Source organism: Carcharhinus amblyrhynchos, chromosome 9 (genome assembly GCF_965287045.1).
Source record: "Carcharhinus amblyrhynchos chromosome 9, sCarAmb.v2.hapA, whole genome shotgun sequence".
Lineage (NCBI taxonomy): Eukaryota > Metazoa > Chordata > Chondrichthyes > Carcharhiniformes > Carcharhinidae > Carcharhinus > Carcharhinus amblyrhynchos.
Genome location: NC_137332.1, coordinates 94,086,064 through 94,106,583, shown reverse-complemented (window position 1 = coordinate 94,106,583; position 20,520 = coordinate 94,086,064). Strand labels below are relative to the sequence as shown.

Below are 20,520 nucleotides of genomic sequence, written 5' to 3'. Positions count from 1 at the left end.
AGAGAGATGGGAGCAGGCAGTTCATGTCACACTATTTGTCATGTCACACTATTTGTAACCCCAATGACTTATCTGGGTTTGCAACATCTCAGTTACTGTCCTAAATGGAGACAATACACATCTCTTTGACTTATGCTTAATGCTATCTCCACTCACATTGTCTGTACCTTTAAGACTTGATTAGCTGTAAAGACTCGCATTCAATCAGTATTCTGTAAACTGTGTGTGCCTTTATACGCTCTGTTTGTGATCAGAACTCCCCACTCACCTGACGAAGGAGCAGCGCTCCAAAAGCAAGTGGCATTTGCTACCAAATAAACCTGTTGGAGTTTAACCTGGTGTTGTGAGACTTCTTAAAGAGTAGGATAGACAGAGAGCAAGAGGAACAGAGAGTAAAGGTGAAGTGAGATACATGGAGATGAGCAGAGAGGAAAAGGGACAGTGGGGAGGAGAGAGAGATGGGAGCAGAGAGTAAACAGGAGAGAGAAATAAAGGAGCAGAGAGTACAGAGGAGAGTGGGATAGACAGAGACGAGCAGAGAGGAAAAGGGAGAGTGGGAGAGAGAGATGGGAGCAGAGAGTAAACAGGAGAGATAAAGGAGCAGAGAGTACAGAGGAGAGTGGGATAGACAGAGACGAGCAGAGAGGAAAAGGGAGAGTGGGAGAGAGAGATGGGAGCAGAGAGTAAACAGGAGAGAGAGAGAAACAGAGGAGCAGAGATTAAAGAGAGAGAGAGAGAGACAGAGAGCGGAGCAGAGAGTAAAGGGGGAGAGGGAGGAACAGTGGGAGAGGAGACCGGGAGAGACACAAAGATCTGGATTTTCAGAGTCATGGAGAATCAGTGAATTATCCTAAGAGGCAGAAAGAATCCAGATCAGGAGGTGTTAATATGGGATGTGTACAATCTACACAATGAAAATATCACTGCCCTCAGTGTGTCAGGAACAAACCTGTCAAATTGCGGTGACAATTTGAGATCCTTGAAAGCCTGGAGTCTTTGCTTGGCCTGAAGATGTCAGAATCACCACGGAAATCCTTGACCCATCATTTCTGTGTAAAGGTCAAATGGCCTCTACTCCTCTCTCTCCCTCTTCCTCCCTCTTTACTCTCTGCTTCTCTCTCTCTCTCTCTGTTTCCCACTCCTCTTTACTCTCTGTTCCTTTGTCTCTCTCTCTCTCTCTCTCTCTCCTGTTTACTCTCTGCTCTCATCTCTCTCTCTCCCCCTCTCTCCCTCCCACTCTCCCTTTTCCTCTCTGCTCGTCTCTATCTATCCCACTCTCTCCTTGTCACAGCTTGTTACATCTGTCCCAATATAAGCCACTGCAGTAAGCTGCAAACTTTACACTTTGCAGATGTTGACTCAAATCCTGGCGTGATTTTCCCACTATGTTACTCTGGTCGAATAGCTTAGTGGGTTTGGGAAATGCAAGCGGCAGACTAAAAATTGAATGCCCGCCCGATGGCCAGCAGGGTTGCCAATCTCCTAGGCCTCTTTTTTTGCGTAATCAGCCTCGCTCCAAGGAACAGCGCAAGGCTGATTTAAAAATGCATTACCTCATTTAAATACTTTTAGTGAGCTCCAGATGCCATTGTCCAGAACACTTGGCTATCCAACCTCACTGGTGGAGGTCCACATCAGTGAGGATCACAGCTGGTCCCACAGTGATAGCCTTACTGGTGGAACCAGAGGCCATTGACATTGCCCAGGAGGTTGTAGACACAGGAGGGCAGTGCCCCTTGACACTTGCCCTTTTGCTATGGCACCTCATGGGGTTCATTCACTCTCGTCACAAGGGATATGGTCAAATATGACAACTTCCTCCTGATAGTATACCCCTGTGCTGCTAGCTCTACTGGGTGTGTGCTGTTGGTGAACATACTGTGATGTCTGGCACATTGTCTGTATGTTAGGATTCTGTGAGTGTGACTACTCTGTGAGACAGCTCTCCCAATTTTGGCACAAGCCCACAGATGTTTGTTGCCATTGTCATTTTTGGTGCCTAGGTCCAGTTTCACTCCATTTGGTAAACTTTCTGTGGTTGGATACAACTGAGGCCATTTAAGAACCAATCACAATGTTGTTCTTATCTCATCACCAAAGACCGGTTTTAGAGCATTAGTATTTTTACCATTACACTCTTAATTCCTGATTTTTTATTAAATTAAATTTATTATGTGCCTTTATGGGATTTGAACCCAAGTTCCCAGACATTAGCTGGGTGCTCCACTTTTCTCCCACAGTCCAAAGATGTGTGAGTTAGGTTGATTGACCATGTTAAATTGACCCTAGTGCTGGGGGATTAGCTGGGTAAATATGTGTGGTTACGGGAATAGGGCCTGGGTGGGATTGTTTTCGGTTCAGACTTGCTTGGCTGAATGGTCACCTTCTGCACTGTAGGAATTGTGTGATTCTATTGGATTGAGGCCTGTATTTGGGAATAGAAATGATAAAAACCAGACCAGATATCAGCATCTCTGTATTGAGCAGCTGTCCCAAAGTCAGCAACTGGGTACAATTCAGGGATCTACTGTAGGCTATGAAGCTTACATAGTTGATACTATCAGTGACAGCACTGGAGCTGTGGAAGGTGTAGACAGCTTAATCAGTATGTCAGACATTCATAGGACAGGTCTGAAGGATGGAAGCTTTCGCTGTGGCTGGTATAGTCAGACATGGAACCGATCACAGAGCAGTGCAGAAGGGAGCGAGCATTCAGATCTCAATACTTGATAAGTTGTGCTATTTAGCTAGGAACTAATAAACTTGTGCATATAGGAAGGTCTTGCTGCAGCTGTATAGGGCATTGGTGAGGCCACAACTGGAGTACTGTGTGCATTTTTGGGCGCAGCACCTGCGCAAAGATATTTTGGCCTTGGAGGGAGTGCAGAGGAGGTTTACTAGGCTGATACCGGAGTTGAGGGGGTTGAGCTATGAGGAGAGGCTGAATAAACTGGGTTTGTACTCGTTAGAGTTTAGAAGAATGAGAGGAGATCTCATTGAGACGTATAAGATGATGAATGGGATGGATAGGATAGAGGTGGAAAGACTCTTCCCGCTCAAAAAAGACAATAGGACTAGGGGGCACAGCCTCAAGATAAAGGGGAGGCGGTTTAGAACGGAGTTGAGGAGGAACTTCTTCACTCAAAGGGTGGTGAATCTCTGGAATTCTCTGCCCGTTGAAGTGGTGGAGGCTGCCTCGCTAAATATTTTTAAGACGCGGGTTGATGGGTTTTTGATAAGAGAGGGGATTAAGGGTTATGGGGAGAGGGAGGGAAAGTGGAACTGAGCAGCGACAGATCAGCCATGATCTTATTGAATGGCGGGGCAGGCTCGAAGGGCTAGATAGCCTACTCCTGCTCCTATTTCTTATGTTCTTATATTAACCCAGCCATCATCGGCAGAAGTAACCAAATAGCATTGATGGGCCTGTGACTTGTTGTGGTCAGTATGAAGGTAGACCAAATCATTAACATTAAACGAGGTGAGTGCTGGGTGCACTCCTAGAATGGGCCTTGGATTTCTGATGTGTGGGAGCTGATGCTAAGTCCCAATAATCCTGTCATTGGACATGGAAATCTGTGGATTGATGAACTGGATTCATTCTCTCCATAATTCTCTTCCAGAAAGGCCTTGGGAATGAGGAAGGATTTGAGCTGAGCAGTGGAGGTAGGCAGAGCCAAAGGTGTAATAGGACCTCCATTTTTGACATAGAGGCTCATCTTCCAGTTCCCATTCCACCGTCTCTGCTATTGGGTTCTCATTGAGGTTCTCTGGTCTCCCAAACTCAATCGCAGTGGTGTTCCTGAAGCACCGTGTCTCCCCAGCTCAGAAACCACCCATTGGATGAAACCCAGTGCACAGATAGAGGAGCTCATCCCTCCCAGGTTATGTTGTTCATTGACAATGTTGACTCTCATACAACCAAAAGGAGCCTTTTCTTCAGCAGCAGGTAAGATGCCAAGCACCTCTGGAATGTCTGAGACTGAGGTACAATAGTATGTGGTATGGTCTGGAGACCAGCGTGAATATGACAGCTATCCATAACCCATTCAATGGAAGAAGCCATATCAGCCACATAGAAACATTGATGGGTGATCAGTCAGAGCAGATGACATGATGGGAGAATCAGGTCTAGGTGGAGAGTCAGTATAAGGCTTTCCAGAACAGTACATGGAATGATAATGCATTCCCTCATCCTGCACACAATGAATAAACCATCTTGAACAATGGTGAGTGCCCTAAGGTAATGTTTGACATTGGGAATGTTGTTAAGCTGATTTAAAGCACCAGTGCCTTGCAACACATGGACATGTGTGTGAAAAGAAAGGCAGCTGTAGATCCAGACATGCCCATGGCAGATCAAGTGTATACATCTTTGCAGGGAGAGACTGCGCTGCAACACTTCATTGAAGATTTGGCTAATCAAAGCTGGTTGCTTTGATCTGTTGAGTGATGTGCTTGTATAGGCAAATCCTACATAATGGGGGAGGGCAATTTTCACAAAAAGATCAAAGCATCTAATGGGCAGAAATCGAGAGGTTATCATGTCCGTTTTTTGGGTGATCTGAGTTTTATGAATTTGCAGCACTCTGCAATGCAGAGGCCATCAGGTGAATCATGCCAGTGGTGGGAGTGACGGAGCCTAAATCCATTGGAGAGGCCGGGATGCTCAGGGGGCCATTTACTACATGCTTCCACCTCCCCCATCACACCCCATGGGCACTGCCAGCCTGGCACCCTAGCAATGCCCAGCAGGAACCCTGGCACTACCAACCTGGCACCCTGGCCTGGACGGTACCGAGGGGAGGGGGAGGGAGAGGTGGGGGTGGTCCTGAAGGGGTGGACCTCACAGGGGCAGGGCCAGACAGGAACAGAGCCAGGTGAGGGGTGAAGGTGGGAGTGGAGGGAAAAGGGAACCCTGCATTGAAGGGGTGGGGGGTTAGTGATGGGGCTGGCCATGGGATGTCAGGGCTGGTTATGGGAGATCAGAGCCAGTCAGGGAGCTGGTAGTCAGGAGAGGGCATGTTAGGGAGGTGGGTGCATGTACCTTATGGCCCCCCCTGAGCATGTCAGCCTCTCCAATGGATTTCAGCTCCGCCACTCCCACCACTGGTGTGAATCACCTGGTAGCCTCTGCATTGCAGCGTGCCATAAATTCACGAAACTCAGCTCACTCAAAAAAAAACATGAAACCTCTCATTTTCTCCCCATTAAACCCACACAGACACAAGGAGAACATGCAAACTCCACACATGCAATGATCCAGGCTGGGAATTGAACCCAGGTCTCTGGCACTGTGAGGCAGGAGTGCTAACCACTGTGCCACCCGTCCTCAGTTTGGATGGTTCATTTGCTGGTGATGTTCATACCAACTCTAAGTGAAAAATCCAGACAGGAATTTGGTCAGAGGTCATTTCTCACCCCTGCCTGGAGCATAACTAATTGGCCATGGAAGCTGTAAAAAGTTCAAACTTGGTGACTTGAGTCAGGGTCATTGATTTCCCCAATAGGTGAAGAGAAAGGTCACGGGTGGAGGAGGGCACTCAGAAAGTTCACATGGCGGTGGGGCCGAAGGGCCTGTTTTGTTCTTTATTCTTTATTAATGAAAGGAGGGAATGTGGTTGTTATATGAGTTTAATCTGGTTTGTGTCCCAGCTCTGGGATGATTGTTTCACTCGGTTTATTTGGGTTCAATGATGTTGAAGTTTCTCTGGGTGAGATGTTGTTAGTTTTAACCCTGTCTCTCTCTCTCACACACAGATGTACACCGGGAAGTCATGGTCTATGTGGTTCAGGACGGTTTTCCGGATAAACAGTGGGATTGGGAGGTGGACGGGGATGAGATTATCTACATGGATTTTAATCTGAAGAAGGAGGTGGGGCGGATTCCCGAGTTTAACAGCCATACAATACAGGGAGGAGAGGAGGGAGTCTCAGCCAATATCGCCACCATGAAACACAATTTAAATGTTTGGAAGAACCGCTGGAACGGAACCGCGGCACCGAGAGGTGAGTGCCCGGGTTCACCCCCCTGAGCCCCGGGGACCGGGACTGGATTCACCTCCCGACAGGAAATAACATCCTGGCCCCCTGGGGGGGGGGGAGTTTGATCATGTTCAGTGCGGTCACCCCAGAGATCAAACCCTATTACCATATGTATATAAACCATTTCATCAATGTATTTATTCAAAACCCACTATTCAAGGAGAAAAATTGTATGCAGAAATTACAGGAATTTCATAAAATACTCTGGTCATGTTATGCTTCAGTTGTACAGGTCACACCTGGCGTATTGTGCACCATAAGACTGGGCCCACCCAGTCTGCTCCGCCAGTCAATGGCTGATATTTTTCTCATCCCCGATCCCCTTATTAATCAAGAACCTATCTAGCTCTGTCTTAAAGACATTCGATGACCCGATCTCCACAGCCATCTGCAGCAAAGAGCTCCTCAGATTCATCACTCTCTGGCTGAAGAAATTCCACCTTATCTCTGTTTTAAAGGATCGTCTCTTTAGCCTGAAGTTGTGCGCTCAGTTTCTAGTTTTTCCTACTGGTAGAAACATCCTGTCCACATCCACTCTGTCCAGGCCTAGCAGTGTCCTGTGAGTTTCAATAAGATTCACTCCCCTCCCCCCCCCCCAATCAAAGAACAAAGAGAATTCCAGTCAGGAACAGGCCTTTCAGCCTTCCAAGCCTGCACCAACCATGTGCCCAACAGAACCCTATCCTTCCGGGTCTGTATCCTTCTATTCCCATCCTATTCATATATTTGTCAAGATGCCTCTTAAAATTCACAAATGCCCCTTAAAAATCACTATTGTTCCTATAAAGGGGCCACACCTGTATTTCTGACCCAGTCAGAGTCACTGTGACATTAGGCAGATCCTACTCTTCTGCAATTTGCATGGAGACAAGCCTGGTTTTTCAAGAGTCATGGTTTACAGCCCCTCAGAGGAATCACTGAGTCTAGGCAGTATGTAGTATGGCACTGGGCATAAAAGTGCCATAGTCTGTCATGGTGGGGCATCGGTGGTTAAGTGGATTGAGCTGAAAAGCCAAGCTTGGCATACGGGCATGAAGGGCCATGTGGGATCAGAGGGGGACGGGGACATAGATTGGGCAGTGAGAGTTCAGAGGGTGAGGGGGTGTCAGGAGTGAGGGCTGGAGGGCCTTTGTGCTTTTATTTCTTTTTAAACTTTATTCCAATCCAATCAAGTCAAATAAAAGCCAATTCAGAGTCCCAACAAGTTGGGACATTCCCGATCCAAGCTGACAAGACAAGACTCTCACCTCCTGTCTTGGGCTTGACCTACATGACCCAAGCTGATTGGAGTAGGTGTAGCTCCTCCTCCAAGGCTTGATCTCATTTGCATCTTAGCCCAAAGGCCGAGATGCCGCTTTAAAAAATTGCTTCAAATGAAGCTGAAATGTAACCTAATGACTTCAACCAAGTGCAGCATGTCGACACTACACTTGATCTTAGCCAAAAGGCCGAGAAGCAACCACATTTTTGTTGCTCTGGAGCCACATGTAGGCCTGAGGCAAAGTCCCACGTTACTGAGATGTGCCTACCAGCCCTCCCCTTCACCTGGCAGGTCTTGTGGCTGCCTTCTCACTTCCTCCTGGGTCTGACAATAACCCACAACCAGCCCCTCATAACGAAGATCTGGTTTTTGCAGGCACTTCTCACAAGTCAGGTGGGCTGAGATGAGGATTTTCCCAACTCCAGCTACCCAACTGAAGGATGAAAATCCTTTGAATCTCCAGGTGCAGGATTACCTCACCATTAGCGCAAATGTCACCCTTGTAAAAGAGTTAGTGGGTTTCAGTCCAGACTGGATTATAGAAATGTCTCTGTGGGCTTTGTTTTAGTGTCTGAAACCTGACTGGTTCTGATTCTTGCTGTTCTGAAACAGACACCAGGAACCCACATTCTCACTCAATCATATGAGATCAAACTGTAGATCAAACAATATCTGGTATATTGTACATGCTCATTATTCTAAATGTCATTGTGTAACAGGATCTGACACCAGAAACTCAAACAGAACAACATCTATCTGTCAGTCAGGCACTAACACCCAATGGGGAGCTCGTCCTCAGTGTGAGTCACTCATTGTCAGGTAGAGAATGTTCTGGAAGGTTTCAGACTCCTCTAATCCTGTGTGTTAGCAAGGCCCTGACACCATCTACTGGAGTCAGAGCCCTCTGCAGTTTAACCAATCCCTTAGCTGGAATTCTAAGCAGTTCTTAGTGGTTTCTAAGCAGATGTGGTTCAGGAAATGTCAAGGTGTTTATTCCCTGGGATTTTCCAGAACAAAATGAGCCTAAGATCACACATAATTACAGCATTCCAAAGCAATGAGATTCTGCTTGTTGGTTTGTCTCTAAGCGATATGTCCAACTAATAACAGCATTAACATGACAATAGATGATGTTTTCTTGGACACAAAAACAGTCTCTGATGAAGGGTCATTCAGACTCGAATCATTAGCTCTATTCTCTCTCCACCGATGTTATCAGATCTGCTGAGATTTTCCAACGTTTTCTGTTTCTGTTTCAGATTCCAGCATCTGCAGTAATTTGCTTTTTATCTTAGCGATTTCCTCGGAAATCAGCAAAGGCCAATGGTTGGTGGGAAAGCGACATTTAGTCCATCGACAGCAATGGTGGCTTTGCCCACCATATTGTGTGGTATTTAGGGTCAAAAACTTTCTGACACATACTCCACGCCATCTTGCTGACGGACAGCCTCTCATTCGCCTGCCCCATCATCAGCTCAGCTTTTTAATGATCAGTGTGCTACATTTAAAAGACGATTCAGCAAACATCAGCCACATTTCCTTGGTCAATGACAAGGTATAACTGGAAAGAAATCCACACCCAAGTTGTCAGATGCCTCCCTAGGGAGACTGCTGGATGCAGTGAAGGTGCAATGTGATGTTCTATACCTGTACACCAGTAAGGACATGAACCCAGCATGGGAGGCAGTGCTGGCACTGGTCACAGTTACTTTCAGTGATACTTGCAATGGATGGCCTCCAAGTTCCCATGCACAAATCCTGCAGAAGGTGGCAGATGTGGCCAAGTGGTTTCCTCAATGAGTAAAGTCTTTGGTGAGACTGCTTCTCGGACATTTACAGGAATGTCAGGTGGCGTCTGCACACTTTCAGTCTAGCTAGGGGCCTCTGAGTGACAGCTCTCTGGTGTTTACCCACTGTGTACAGAGCAGGCCCTGGCACTCCTTCCTCCTCATGGTTTTACTTGTACATTTGGCAAGTTGAGTTCCTCCACAGAATTCCTTTTCTCTGCTGCCTTTGAGTGAGAAGAATGTTGCCAGTTCAACAGGCTCTGTTTCATTTGCTCTCCTCACTGCAGCATCAAAGAGAGAGATTTAACAGTAAGTATTTCTCTCCTAAAGCCCACTGTTTACACATTCATCATCTGGAGTTGCCTCAAAAGATCAGTGACTCATGTCTTGGCTGTTACACTGATGCCCAATCCTTCAGTCACTTGCTGAATGAACAAGGCCACACACCACTCTTGTCCCACCTCACCGACCGGTTATAGCTTTCTCACATCACTACATCCTGAGCTTTCATCACAGGCTCCACCCCAAGGCCTCGAACATTACCCAGTCTGCTGGGTTGATGGGAAGGTGGGGAGAGGTACTTGTCAAAACACACCATAGCTCAAAGCAAAGGTTAGGAGCACTCTCCTTAGGCAGTGTGCCATTGCTAACTGTTTAAGGCAATATATTTGCTTGCACAGTAGGTGAATGGTGTAGGCAAACCATGTCTGTCAGCAGTCTTATAGATCTTTCCATGAGGCTTACCCTTGTCAATAATCCACCTCTGGAGACCGTCTCCATTCCCGGGTTTGAGTGGAACTGTCAGTCGGTGATATCTGCCCATCCACCCACCTCAGTGCCTTAGGCTTTCCTTCACTCTGTAAGGTCCTGCCAAGAAGCCTGTAGTCCAGCAGCAGAAAAGACTCTCAGTCATGATACTTTTCACATTTGACAGTCTTCCCTGGATATCCTGGAGCCTTCCCATCGTACCTTGAGTAAGACTCCCCGATACTCTTCCAGTTCTACCCTGGCCTCCCTTGAGTTAGAAGTTGCTCAGCCCCAAGTCAAACCCCAGTAGGTCTGAGTCATACCTGGTGCCCCTGAGTCAAGACTTGTCATTTCCAGGTCAAACCCCAGTAGCCCTGAGTCGTATTTGGATTCGCTGTATCAAGGATAGTCACCCCTGAATCAAACCCCATTTCCTCCAAGTCAAAACCCATCCCCCAGTCAAGGCTAGTCACACCTGATTCAATCCCAGGTACCCCTACATCAAGGATAGTCACCCCTGAATCAAACCCCAGTTCCTCCAAATCTAAAACCTATCCCCCAGTCAAGGCTAGTCACACCTGATTCAATCCCAGGTACCCCTACATCAAGGATAGTCGCCCCTAAATCAAAGCCAGTCAGAGTCTCGTCAAACCCTATTACACCTGAGTCAAGGCTAATCATCCCTGCAAGCCCTGGTATCCCTTCTCCACCCTGAATATGTGGAGTGACTCCAGGTCTGCTTTGCTCACCTCTGAACTCCCCCGGAGCTCTGCTTGCCAGGTGCATTCCTTTTGAAACCAGTTGTGATTCGCACCCCTCTGTGGGTGGACATTGTGATGGGGAGACGAGTATGATTCCAGCACGTAGGCCCAATAATGAGATGCAGATATATTTGAACGAGGTTCCTGGTGGTTCAGAACTGAGGGGGAGGGGACGATCGTGGCAAACTTCACGCTGACGTGAAATGTGACTCTGGCCTCCTCACAATATTTTTAACTCCTGTCTTCAAATCCACCCAATTACAACAGGAAAAAAAAATCCTGGCCAGTGTTTTTTACTCAATAGATTTGGACATTGCTAACTCGAATAAAAAAGAACAAAGAGAAATACAGCACAGGAACATGCCCTTCGGCCTCCAAACCTGTACTGATCATGATGTCCCAACTAAACTGAAAAAAACCTTATGCTCTTGGTCAGACCGTATTCCTCTATTCCCTCCATATTCACGTACCCATGCAGATGCCTCTTAAATGTTGCTAATGTTTCTGTTTCCATTACCTCCTCTAGGAGTGCTTTCCAGACACCCACCACTCGGTGCTTGCAAAACTTTCCCTCACATCTCCCTTAAACTTTCTCCCTTTCACGTTGAGCCTGTGCCCCTCCTGAGAAAAAGCCTTTGACTTATCAACCCAATCTACGCTGCTCATAAATTTCTAGACCTCTATCAGATCTCCCCTCAGCCTTCTCCTTTCCTGTAAAACAATTCTAGTTTATTCAACCTCTCCTCATACTCAACATCCTTGAGACCAGGCAACATCCTAGTGAACCTTCTTTGCACTCCCTCCAAAGTTTCCACTTCCTTCTGGTAGTGTGGTGACCAGAACTGCACGCAATACTCCAAATGTGGCCTAACCACGGTTTTATATAGCTGCAATATGATTTCCCAACTCTTGTACTCAATGCCCCGGTCAGTGAAGGCAAGCATGCCCTATGCCTTCTTAATCATCTTGGCCATCTGTGTTTTAGGCAACTGTGGACCTGCATGCCCAGATCCCTCTGTATGCTAATGTTCCTATGGATTCTATAATTTACAGTATAGTTCAAACTTAAATTTGATGCTCAAAAGCATGACCTTGCATTTTCCAGATTAAACTCCATCTGCCATTTCTGTGCCCAATCCTCCAATTTATCTATATTCTGTTGTATCCTCTGACAATCCCCGGTACTATCAGCAACTCCACCAATTTTTGTGTCATTTGCAAACTTGCTATTCAGATCACCCACATTTCCCTCCAGATCATTTATATATTTTACAAGCAACAGAGATACCAGCACTGATCCCTACGGAACACCATTGGATCTCTGTTCTGAAAAAACACCCTTCCACTGCTACTCTCTATCTTCTATGACCAAGCCAGTTTCTGTATCCATCTAGCCAGCACACCCTGAATCCATGTGATTTTAGTTTTGTTTCGGTCTGTCGTGTGGGATCTTGTAAAATGCCTTACTAAAGTCCATATTAACTGCATCCACAGCCCTTACCTCATCAATTATCTTCTTTCAATTCTTTTAATTTTCAATTATCATTATTTTAAACTCCAATGAGACCAGACCCAGAGTCCTCAACCGTTCCTCAAAAGATGAGCTCTTCATTCCAGGGATCATCCTTGTGAACCTCCTCTGGACACTTTCCAAGGCCAGCACATCCTTCCTTAGGTACGGAGCCCAAAACTGCTGCTCACAATAGTCCAAATGGGGCCTGACCAAAGTCTTATACAGCTCAGAAGTACATCCGTGCTCTAGTGTTGTAGTGGAAATTTTTCCTGCTTCTTGACTGTGATGGAGAGACTCAACAAAGTTCGTTCTAACAAAACAACTTATCTTTATTTCCAAAAGACTGCATGCAGTATTGGCAAAATCTTGGACACAGAGAGCAGTCAGCACAAACTGTTGATTCTATCTCAAGACCGCGCCAACTACAAGAATCAATTCAATAGTTATACCTTTTTCTTATCAGCTTACATGAGTTCAGGAATTCAATTAGTAATACAAGCAGTAATACATCATCAATTGTATTATGATCCGGTGACCTCCGAGACCCCTCTGTCTCATCAATAATATCATTATCTTGTCCTTTGAAGGAACAGAAAGGTTCTGTGATCTCTGACCATATCTTGTTTTCTGATGTAATAGAACGTTCTGTGACTCTGACCTTATCTTATTTTGCTATGTAGTCCCAGGGTATGTGGAGTCAACCTTACCAAGACAGACTGAGATCAGGCATTTGGCCTTTTCCAGTTTTATTCATGTCTTAGGTTATGCAGAGTCAGTTTTCCTTTGTAACAAATACTTGACCAATTTTCCCATCATGCCACTACTTCATTCGCACAATATCACACTAGTAGTCGAGCCCTCTCGACATGAATGCCAACATTGCATTTGCCTTCTTAACTGCTGACTAAATCTGCACGTTAATCTTAAGAGAATCTTGAGCGAGGACTCCCAAGTCCCTTTGTGTTTCCAATTTCCTAAGGATTTTCCCAATTAGAAAATAGTCTATACCTCCATTCCTCCTTCCAAGATGCATGACCTCACACTTTTCCACATTGTATTCCATCTGCCATTTCTTTGCCCACTCTCCTAACCTGTCCAGGTCCTTCTGCAGCCCCCCTGCTTCCTCAATACAACCTGTCCCTCTACGTATCTTTGTATCGTCTGCAAACTTAGCAACAGTGCCTTCAGTTCTTCTTTCCAAATTGTTAATATATATTGTGAAAAGTTGTGGTCCCAGCACCGACCCCTGAGGCACACCACTAGTCACCGGCTGCCATCCGAAAAGGGCCCCTTAATTCCCACTCTCTGCCTTCTGCCGGTCAACCAATCCTCTATCCATGCCAGGATCTTACCTGAACACCATGGGCTCTTAACTTATTTAACAGTCTCCTATGCGGCACCTTGTCAAAGGCCTTCTGGAAATCTAAATAAATCACGTCCACTGGTTCTCCTTTATCTAATTTCCTTGTTAGGGACATAGATAAGCTACAGAGCTGGGCTGAGAGGTGGCAAATGAAGTTCAATGCAGAAAAGTGTGAGGTGATTCACTTTGGAAGGAGTAACAGAATTACAGAATATAGGGCTAATGGAAAGACTCTTGGTAGTGTGGATGAGCAGAGAGATCTTGGTGTACATGTGCATAGGTCCCTGAAAGTTGGCACCCAGGTTGATAGGGTTGTTAAGAAGGCGTACGGTGTGTTAGCTTTTATTGGTAGAGGATTGAGTTTTGGAGCCATGAGATCATGTTGCAGCTGTACAAAACTCTGGTGCGGCCGCACTTGGAGTATTGGGCAATAGTTCTGGTTGCCGCATTATAGGAAAGATGTGGAAGCATTGGAAAGGGCGCAGTGGAGATTTACCAGGATGTTGCCTGGTATGGTGGGAAGGTCTTATGAGGAAAGGCTGAGGGACTTGAGGTTATTTTCATTAGAGAGAAGAAGGTTACGAGGTGACCTAATTGAGGCATACAAGATGATCAAAGGATTGGATAGGGTGGACAGTGAGAGCCCTTTTCCTTGGATGGTGATGGCTAACATGAGGGGACATAGCTTTAAATTAAGGGGTGATAATTATAGGACGGATGTCAGAGGTAGGTTCTTTACTCAGAGGGTAGTAAGGGCGTGGAATGCCCTGCCTGCAGCAGTGGTGGACTCACCAACATTAAGGGCATTCAAATGGTCAGTGGATAGACATATGGATAGTATTGGAATAGATTAGGTTAGAGGGTCATTAGATTGGTTCCACTGGTCTGCGCAATATCGAGGGCCGAAGGGCCTGTACTGCGCTGTAATGTTCTATGTTCTATGTACTTCCCCAAAGAACTCTAACAGATTTGTCAGACGTGATCTCCCCATGACGAAGCCGTGCTGACTCAGTCCTATTTTATCATTCCAAGTACTCAGCAATCTCATCTTCAATAACGGACTCTACGATCTTGCCAATGACCAAAATCAGGCTAACCAGCCTATAACTTCCCATCTGCTGCCTCCCTCCCTTCTTAAACAGTGTGTTACATTAGCTATTTTCCAGTCCTCTGGGACCCTCCCTACCTCCAGTGATTCCTGAAAGATCACCACCAATGCCTCCACAATTTCCTCAGCTATCTCTTTTAGAACCCTGGGGTGTTGTCCGGTCCAGGTGATTTATCCACCTTCCGACCTTTTCAGTTTCCCCAGAACTTTCTCCTTAGTGACAGCCACTACATTCACCTGTGCCCTCTGACTCTCCTTATTTAAAGAAAGATATAAATATGTTGGAAGCAGTTCAGAGAAGACTTACAAGTCTATTAGCAGCAATGGAAGGGTTTAGATGACTTGATCAAAGTCCTTAAGGTCCTGAGAGGTATTGAAAGGATGGATTTGGAGAGGATGATGCCTCTTGTCAGAGGATCTGGAACTAGGAGCTACTGTTTAAAAATAAGGGGTCATTCATTTAAAACAGAAAGGAGGATTTTCTTTCTCTGAGGGCCATGAGTATTTGGCACTCTTCCACAAAAGGCAATAGAAGCAGAATCTTCTAAAGCAGCGCTAGATAGTTTCTTGATTAACAAGAGGGTGAGAGGTTATCAGGGGTTGGCAGAAATGTGGGATTGAGGTTACAGCCAGATCAGCCGTGATCATATTGAATGTGGAGCAGGCTCGAGGGGCTGAATGGCCATCTGCTGCTCCAATTCATATTGTTCCTATGTGTAATTTATTGATTGATCCTGTACCAGGTGTTTGTACTGATCTGTTGTGTGTGTTGGAGTGAGGGACTGATGATCATTCAATTCCTTGTTTAGTTGGGAAAATCAGATCTGTCTCACAAGTTGTTTGCAGTGAAGGAATAACTTCTCCAGTTGATCATAGATATTTGCAGCTGCAGCAATAGATCTGATCATTCATCTTCATCATTTATGACTCATGTGACAATGTATTGCAACAGTTTGCACCGTTGAATCCAGTGACCGCTTGATCAAAGCCCAGGGCTGATTGCACCCTGATGCTGAATCCAGGGACTGTAGGCTTTTGCAGTTTTTATAGGCTCAGATGGCTGGTTCATTATGCAGAGTGAAACCAATGGCACTGGTTCAATTCCTGTACCAGCTGAGGCTCCTCTTCACAGCCTTGCCCCTCGCCTGAGGTGTGGTGATCCACAGGTTAAATTATCACCAGTCAACTCTCCCCCTCAAAGAGCAGAGCAGTCGATACTCATCTCGGACTATGGCAACTTTACCTTTCACAGTTTTTATAGATCCCCAAGTTACAAGAGTACAAGTGACTCTCCCGCAATGTTGTTACATGTAATAGTTAAGTTAATGTGTATCCATGAAAGCAGATTTAACACTAATCTGAAATGGATGTAGAAAAATGAAAATGGCTACAGAAAATGATTATAGATTTAGCAGGTTGAGAAAGGTAAAAAACAGCAGCAGCTTTGTTACTTTACCCACAGCAAATTAAACATTCACTAAACTTTCCCACCAGGAATTTTTTATGCTATCATGGGATGTGGGAGGCACGGACAGGGTCAGGCTTTGTTGCCCATCCCTAATTGCCTTTGAAGTGAGTGACTTGCTGGACAATTTCAGGCAACAATTAAGAGTCAACCACATTGTTTGACTGTAGTCAGACAAAATAAGAATGGAAAATTTCTTACACTAAAGGCATTAATGGACAAGGTGGGTTTTGATGATCAATGAAATGGACTGGTTTTCCATTAAACATTTTTAAAACATTGAACTCCATCAGCTGTTGTGGATGATGTCCCCAGATATTAGGTTGGGTCTCTGCATTATTGCTTTAGCAACATTACTACTTTGCCAATGTGTTCCCTCTCTAGAACGTTGCTTTACTTCCAACATGTTAAATCTTCATCAATACCTAACGCAAATATGCTTTTAACTTTACAATCACCGGAATCTCTCTTCTCTTGTCCTCTCTTCTCTCTCCTAAAATCTCTGAATGACAATTAACAATGTCTTCTTCCTGACAGATGTACAGGGCTCTAACAGGTTCAATGTTTACTCCTTTTCAGGGGAATGGGTTTACTCTAGTGACAAACCAAACTGTCCTCTGAAGGTTTGTTGAAAAGCATAATACCCAATTATATTCTACAGTCTTTGTTTAAACCATGTTTTTCATATTCCCAGAAAATTATTTATCTTTCTTTTGCTTTCTCCAGTAATTTTCCATTAAGTGAAGCCCCTTTATAGTCAGTTTTCCAGGATAACAGTTTATATTTTGCAGGAACACCTTGTATCAATTCAAAGCCTAGTCTTTATAACTAAAACAATAATGTTGCCTGCTGGTCTATAATCTTTTGTTTTCTTTGGCATTTTTTTTGTTTCATGACTTGGTGGAAGCTTATTTTCAAAAAGATAACTGTGCCAAAGCAGTTCATGTTCACATACATCAAGAACAGGACAAGATTCAGATTTGGGCTGACAGATAGCAAGAGTGCGAGAGGCAGGAACTGGGATGGACATTCAGCAGCACCTAGAGGAAAGCGTGGGAGGAGGACATGGGAAAGGACAGTCAGTAGCACCTAGAGGAGAGCGTGAGAAGAGGAAACTGGAACAGACAGTTATCAGCACTTAGAAGAGGGTGTGAGAGGAGATTGAAAGCGGAGCGAGAGTGCAGGGAGAAATCTGAGTGCTGGTTTGGAGCCCTTGAGGTGACAACAGGATTCAAAAATGACCTGGGGCATTGCAAGCCACTGAGTCAGGTAAGTACTTACCACTTATTATAATTTATAAGATCTTTATTTTGTCGTTTATAGTTTGTGTGGGCTATTTTTCTATACTAGAGGACCAGGGAAGAAGGATCCTAGAGTAATTAATATTTGATTTTAAGTATCTCCCAAATGGTTTAATTTAAAGTGATAAGTCATGGCAGGAAAGCTGAAAGCTGGGGTGTGCTCCTCCTGCACTATGTGGGAAGATGGCAATGTTTTTCAATGCATGGGGCCAGCATGTGTACAGGAAGTATCTCCAGCTGCGGCTCCTAATCCAGATTTTGGAGCTGGAGCAGTGGCTTGGGACACTGTGGAGAATCCGCAAAGGGGAGAGTATCGTGGATAGCATGTACGGAGAGGTGGTCATACTGCAAACCCAAACTCCACAGGCAGGAAGGGAATGAGTGACCACTAAGTAGGTAGTGCAGGAATCTCCTGTGACCATTCCTCTACAAAATATATACTACTTGGATACAGTTGATGGGAATGGCCTCTCAGCGTAATTTATTGCAGTATGTTTGGCTCTATTGCACGGGAGAGGAGGAGAAAGTGTGGGAATGCAATAGTTATAAGGGATTCAATTGTAAGGGGAATAGATAGGCATTTCTGTGGCTGTAAACAAGACTCCAAAGTGACATGTTGTCTCCCTAGTGCCAGGGTCAAGGAGATCTCAGAGCAGCTGCAGGATGTTCTGGAGGGGGGAGGCTGAGTGGTCATGGTACACATCGGTAATGACGACATTGGTTTAAAAAAAGGAAACAAGATAAGAATAAAAGACAGAAAGGATCAAGAAAATGATTGGTAAAGAAACCAAGGTCAGATCAATAGGTGGAAAGAGGGTTGATATAGTTGGGATTACGAAGACATGCCTGCAGTGTGACCATGGATAGGAATCAAACATCCAGGGGTATTCAGTAATTAGGGAGGACAGACAAAAAGGAAAAGGCAGTGGAATTTCATTCTGGTTAAAGAAGAAATTTAATATAGTAGTAAGGAAAGATATTCACTGCGATGATGTGGGATCTGTATGGGTAGAACTGAGAAACATCAAGGGGCAAAAAGCACGAGTGATTGTTGTATATAAACCCAAACTGGAGTCGTGATGTTGGGAATGGCATTAAACAGGAAATTAGAGACACGTGCGATAAGGAACAGCTGTAACTATGAGTGACTTTAATCTGCACGTAGATTGGACAAATCAATTTTAGTAACAATACCTTGGAGGAATTCCTGGATGGTATGTCATGATCTTTTGGACTAATAAGCTGAGGAACCAACAAGAGAATTGGCCACCCTGGACAGGGTTCTGTGTAATGAGAAAATAATTGGCAATCTAGTTGTGCAAGACCCATTGGAGATAAATGACCGTAATATGGTGGAATTCTTCATCAAGATGAAGAGTAACGTAGTTGATTCTGAGGCTCGGGTCCTGAATCTTAATTAGGGAAACTATGATGGTATGAGATTTGAGTTGACTACAATGGATTGGGGAACATTACTGATAAATCTCCAGGGCCTGAAAGTCTACATTCCCAGATATAGAAGAAAGTGGCCCTAGAAATAATGGAGGCATTGGTGATCATCATCCAAGATTGTATAGATTCTGAAACAGTTCCTACAGATTGAAGGATGGCTAATGTAACCCCACTATTTAAAAGGGCAGGTAGAGAGAAAACAGAATTATAGAAAGGTCAGCCTGACGTTGGTAGTAAAGGCTTTCTAGAGTCCATTATAAAAGATTTAATAACAGAGCACATGGAAAACAGTGACAGAATGGGACATAGTCACCATGGATTTATGAAAAAGGAAATCATGCTTGACAAATCTATGTGGTTATCGAAATAAAGGAGAGTATTAAATTAAAAGCTGATGCGTTCAGAGCAGCTAAAAATAGTGGGCGATTAGAAGATTGGGAAAGATTTAAAAAACAACAAAGAATGACTAAGAAAGCGATAAAGAAAGGAAAGATAGAGAATGAAGCTAAACTAGCTCTAAATATAAAAAAAATAGTAAAAGTTTTTACAAATATATAAAGAAGAAGAGACTGGCGAGAGTGAATGTTGGACCCTTGGAGGGCGAGAGGGGGGATTTAGCGGTGAGTGACGAGGAAATGGCTGAGGCTTTAAATAAGTTTTTTGTGTTGGTCTTCACGGAGGAGGACACAAATAGCTTGCCGAATATTAAAGATAGAGGGTTGGTAGGAGATAGGTCCTTAATGCGATTACTGTCACTAGAGAGGTAGTGCTTGATAGACGAATGGGACTGAAGGTAGACAAGTCCCCACGGTCGGATGGAATGCATCCCAGGGTTCTGAAAGAAATGGCAGAGGTGATAGTAAGGTGCCTTAGTAATTATTTATCAAAATTCGCTGGACTCTGGGAAAGTGTCGGAAGATTGGAAAATGGCTAATGTTACGCCGCTATTTAAAAAAGGTAGCAGACAAAAGGCAGGGAATTGTAGGCCGGTTAGCTTAACGTCCGTAGTTGGAAAAATGCTAGAATCCGTCATCAAAGAAGAGATAGCGAGACACCTAGAAAAGAACAGTTTGATCAAGCAGACACAGCACGGATTCGTGAAGGGGAAGTCGTGTTTAACAAATTTATTGGATTTCTGTGAGGATGTGACTAGTGCAGTAGACAGAGGGGAACCAGTGGATGTGGTGTTTTTAGATTTCTAGAAGGCGTTTGGTAAGGTGCCTCACCAAAGGTTGCTGCAAAAGGTTAGGGTGCACGGAGTTGGGGGTAAGGTGTTAGCATGGATTGAGGATTGCTTGTCTAATAGGAAGCAGAGAGTTGGAATCAATGGGTGCTATTCTGGTTGGCAGTTGGTGACTTGTGGCGTGCCGCAGGAATTGGTGCTGGGGCCTCAACTGTTTACCATTTACATAGATGATCTGGAGGAGGGGGCTGAGTGTAGGGTAACGAAATTTGCTGATGACACAAAGATGAGTGGAAAAGCAAATTGCATAGAAGGCACAGAAAGTCTGCAGAGAGATCTGGATAGGCTGAGTGAGTGGGCGAGGACCTGGCAGTTGGAGTATAATGTTAGCAAATGTGAGGTTATCCACTTCGGTAGAAATAATAGTAGGAGGGATTATTATTTAAAGGGCGAAAAGCTGCAGCATGCTACGGTGCAGAGGGACCTGGGGGTCCTTGTGCACGAATTGCGAAAACCCAGTCTGCAGGTGCAGCA

At 44.9% G+C, this 20,520-nt stretch overlaps 1 protein-coding gene and 1 non-coding gene across 2 annotated transcripts in view; one reads left to right on the top strand and one right to left on the bottom strand.

Annotated features, from left to right (window-relative positions):
• Window positions 1-20,520, top strand: part of LOC145348090 (H-2 class II histocompatibility antigen, A-U alpha chain-like) — a 76,706-nt gene that overhangs the window by 3,043 nt on the left and 53,143 nt on the right. Inside the window, exon 2 of the mRNA XM_080196228.1 lies at window positions 5,761-6,009. Within this exon, the coding sequence (XP_080052354.1) occupies window positions 5,761-6,009 (249 nt within the window). The remainder of the gene's footprint in view (window positions 1-5,760; window positions 6,010-20,520) is intronic.
• LOC145348725 (U2 spliceosomal RNA) lies at window positions 7,307-7,505 on the bottom strand. The gene has a single exon (XR_013887973.1). It is a non-coding gene; the product is annotated as a U2 spliceosomal RNA (small nuclear RNA).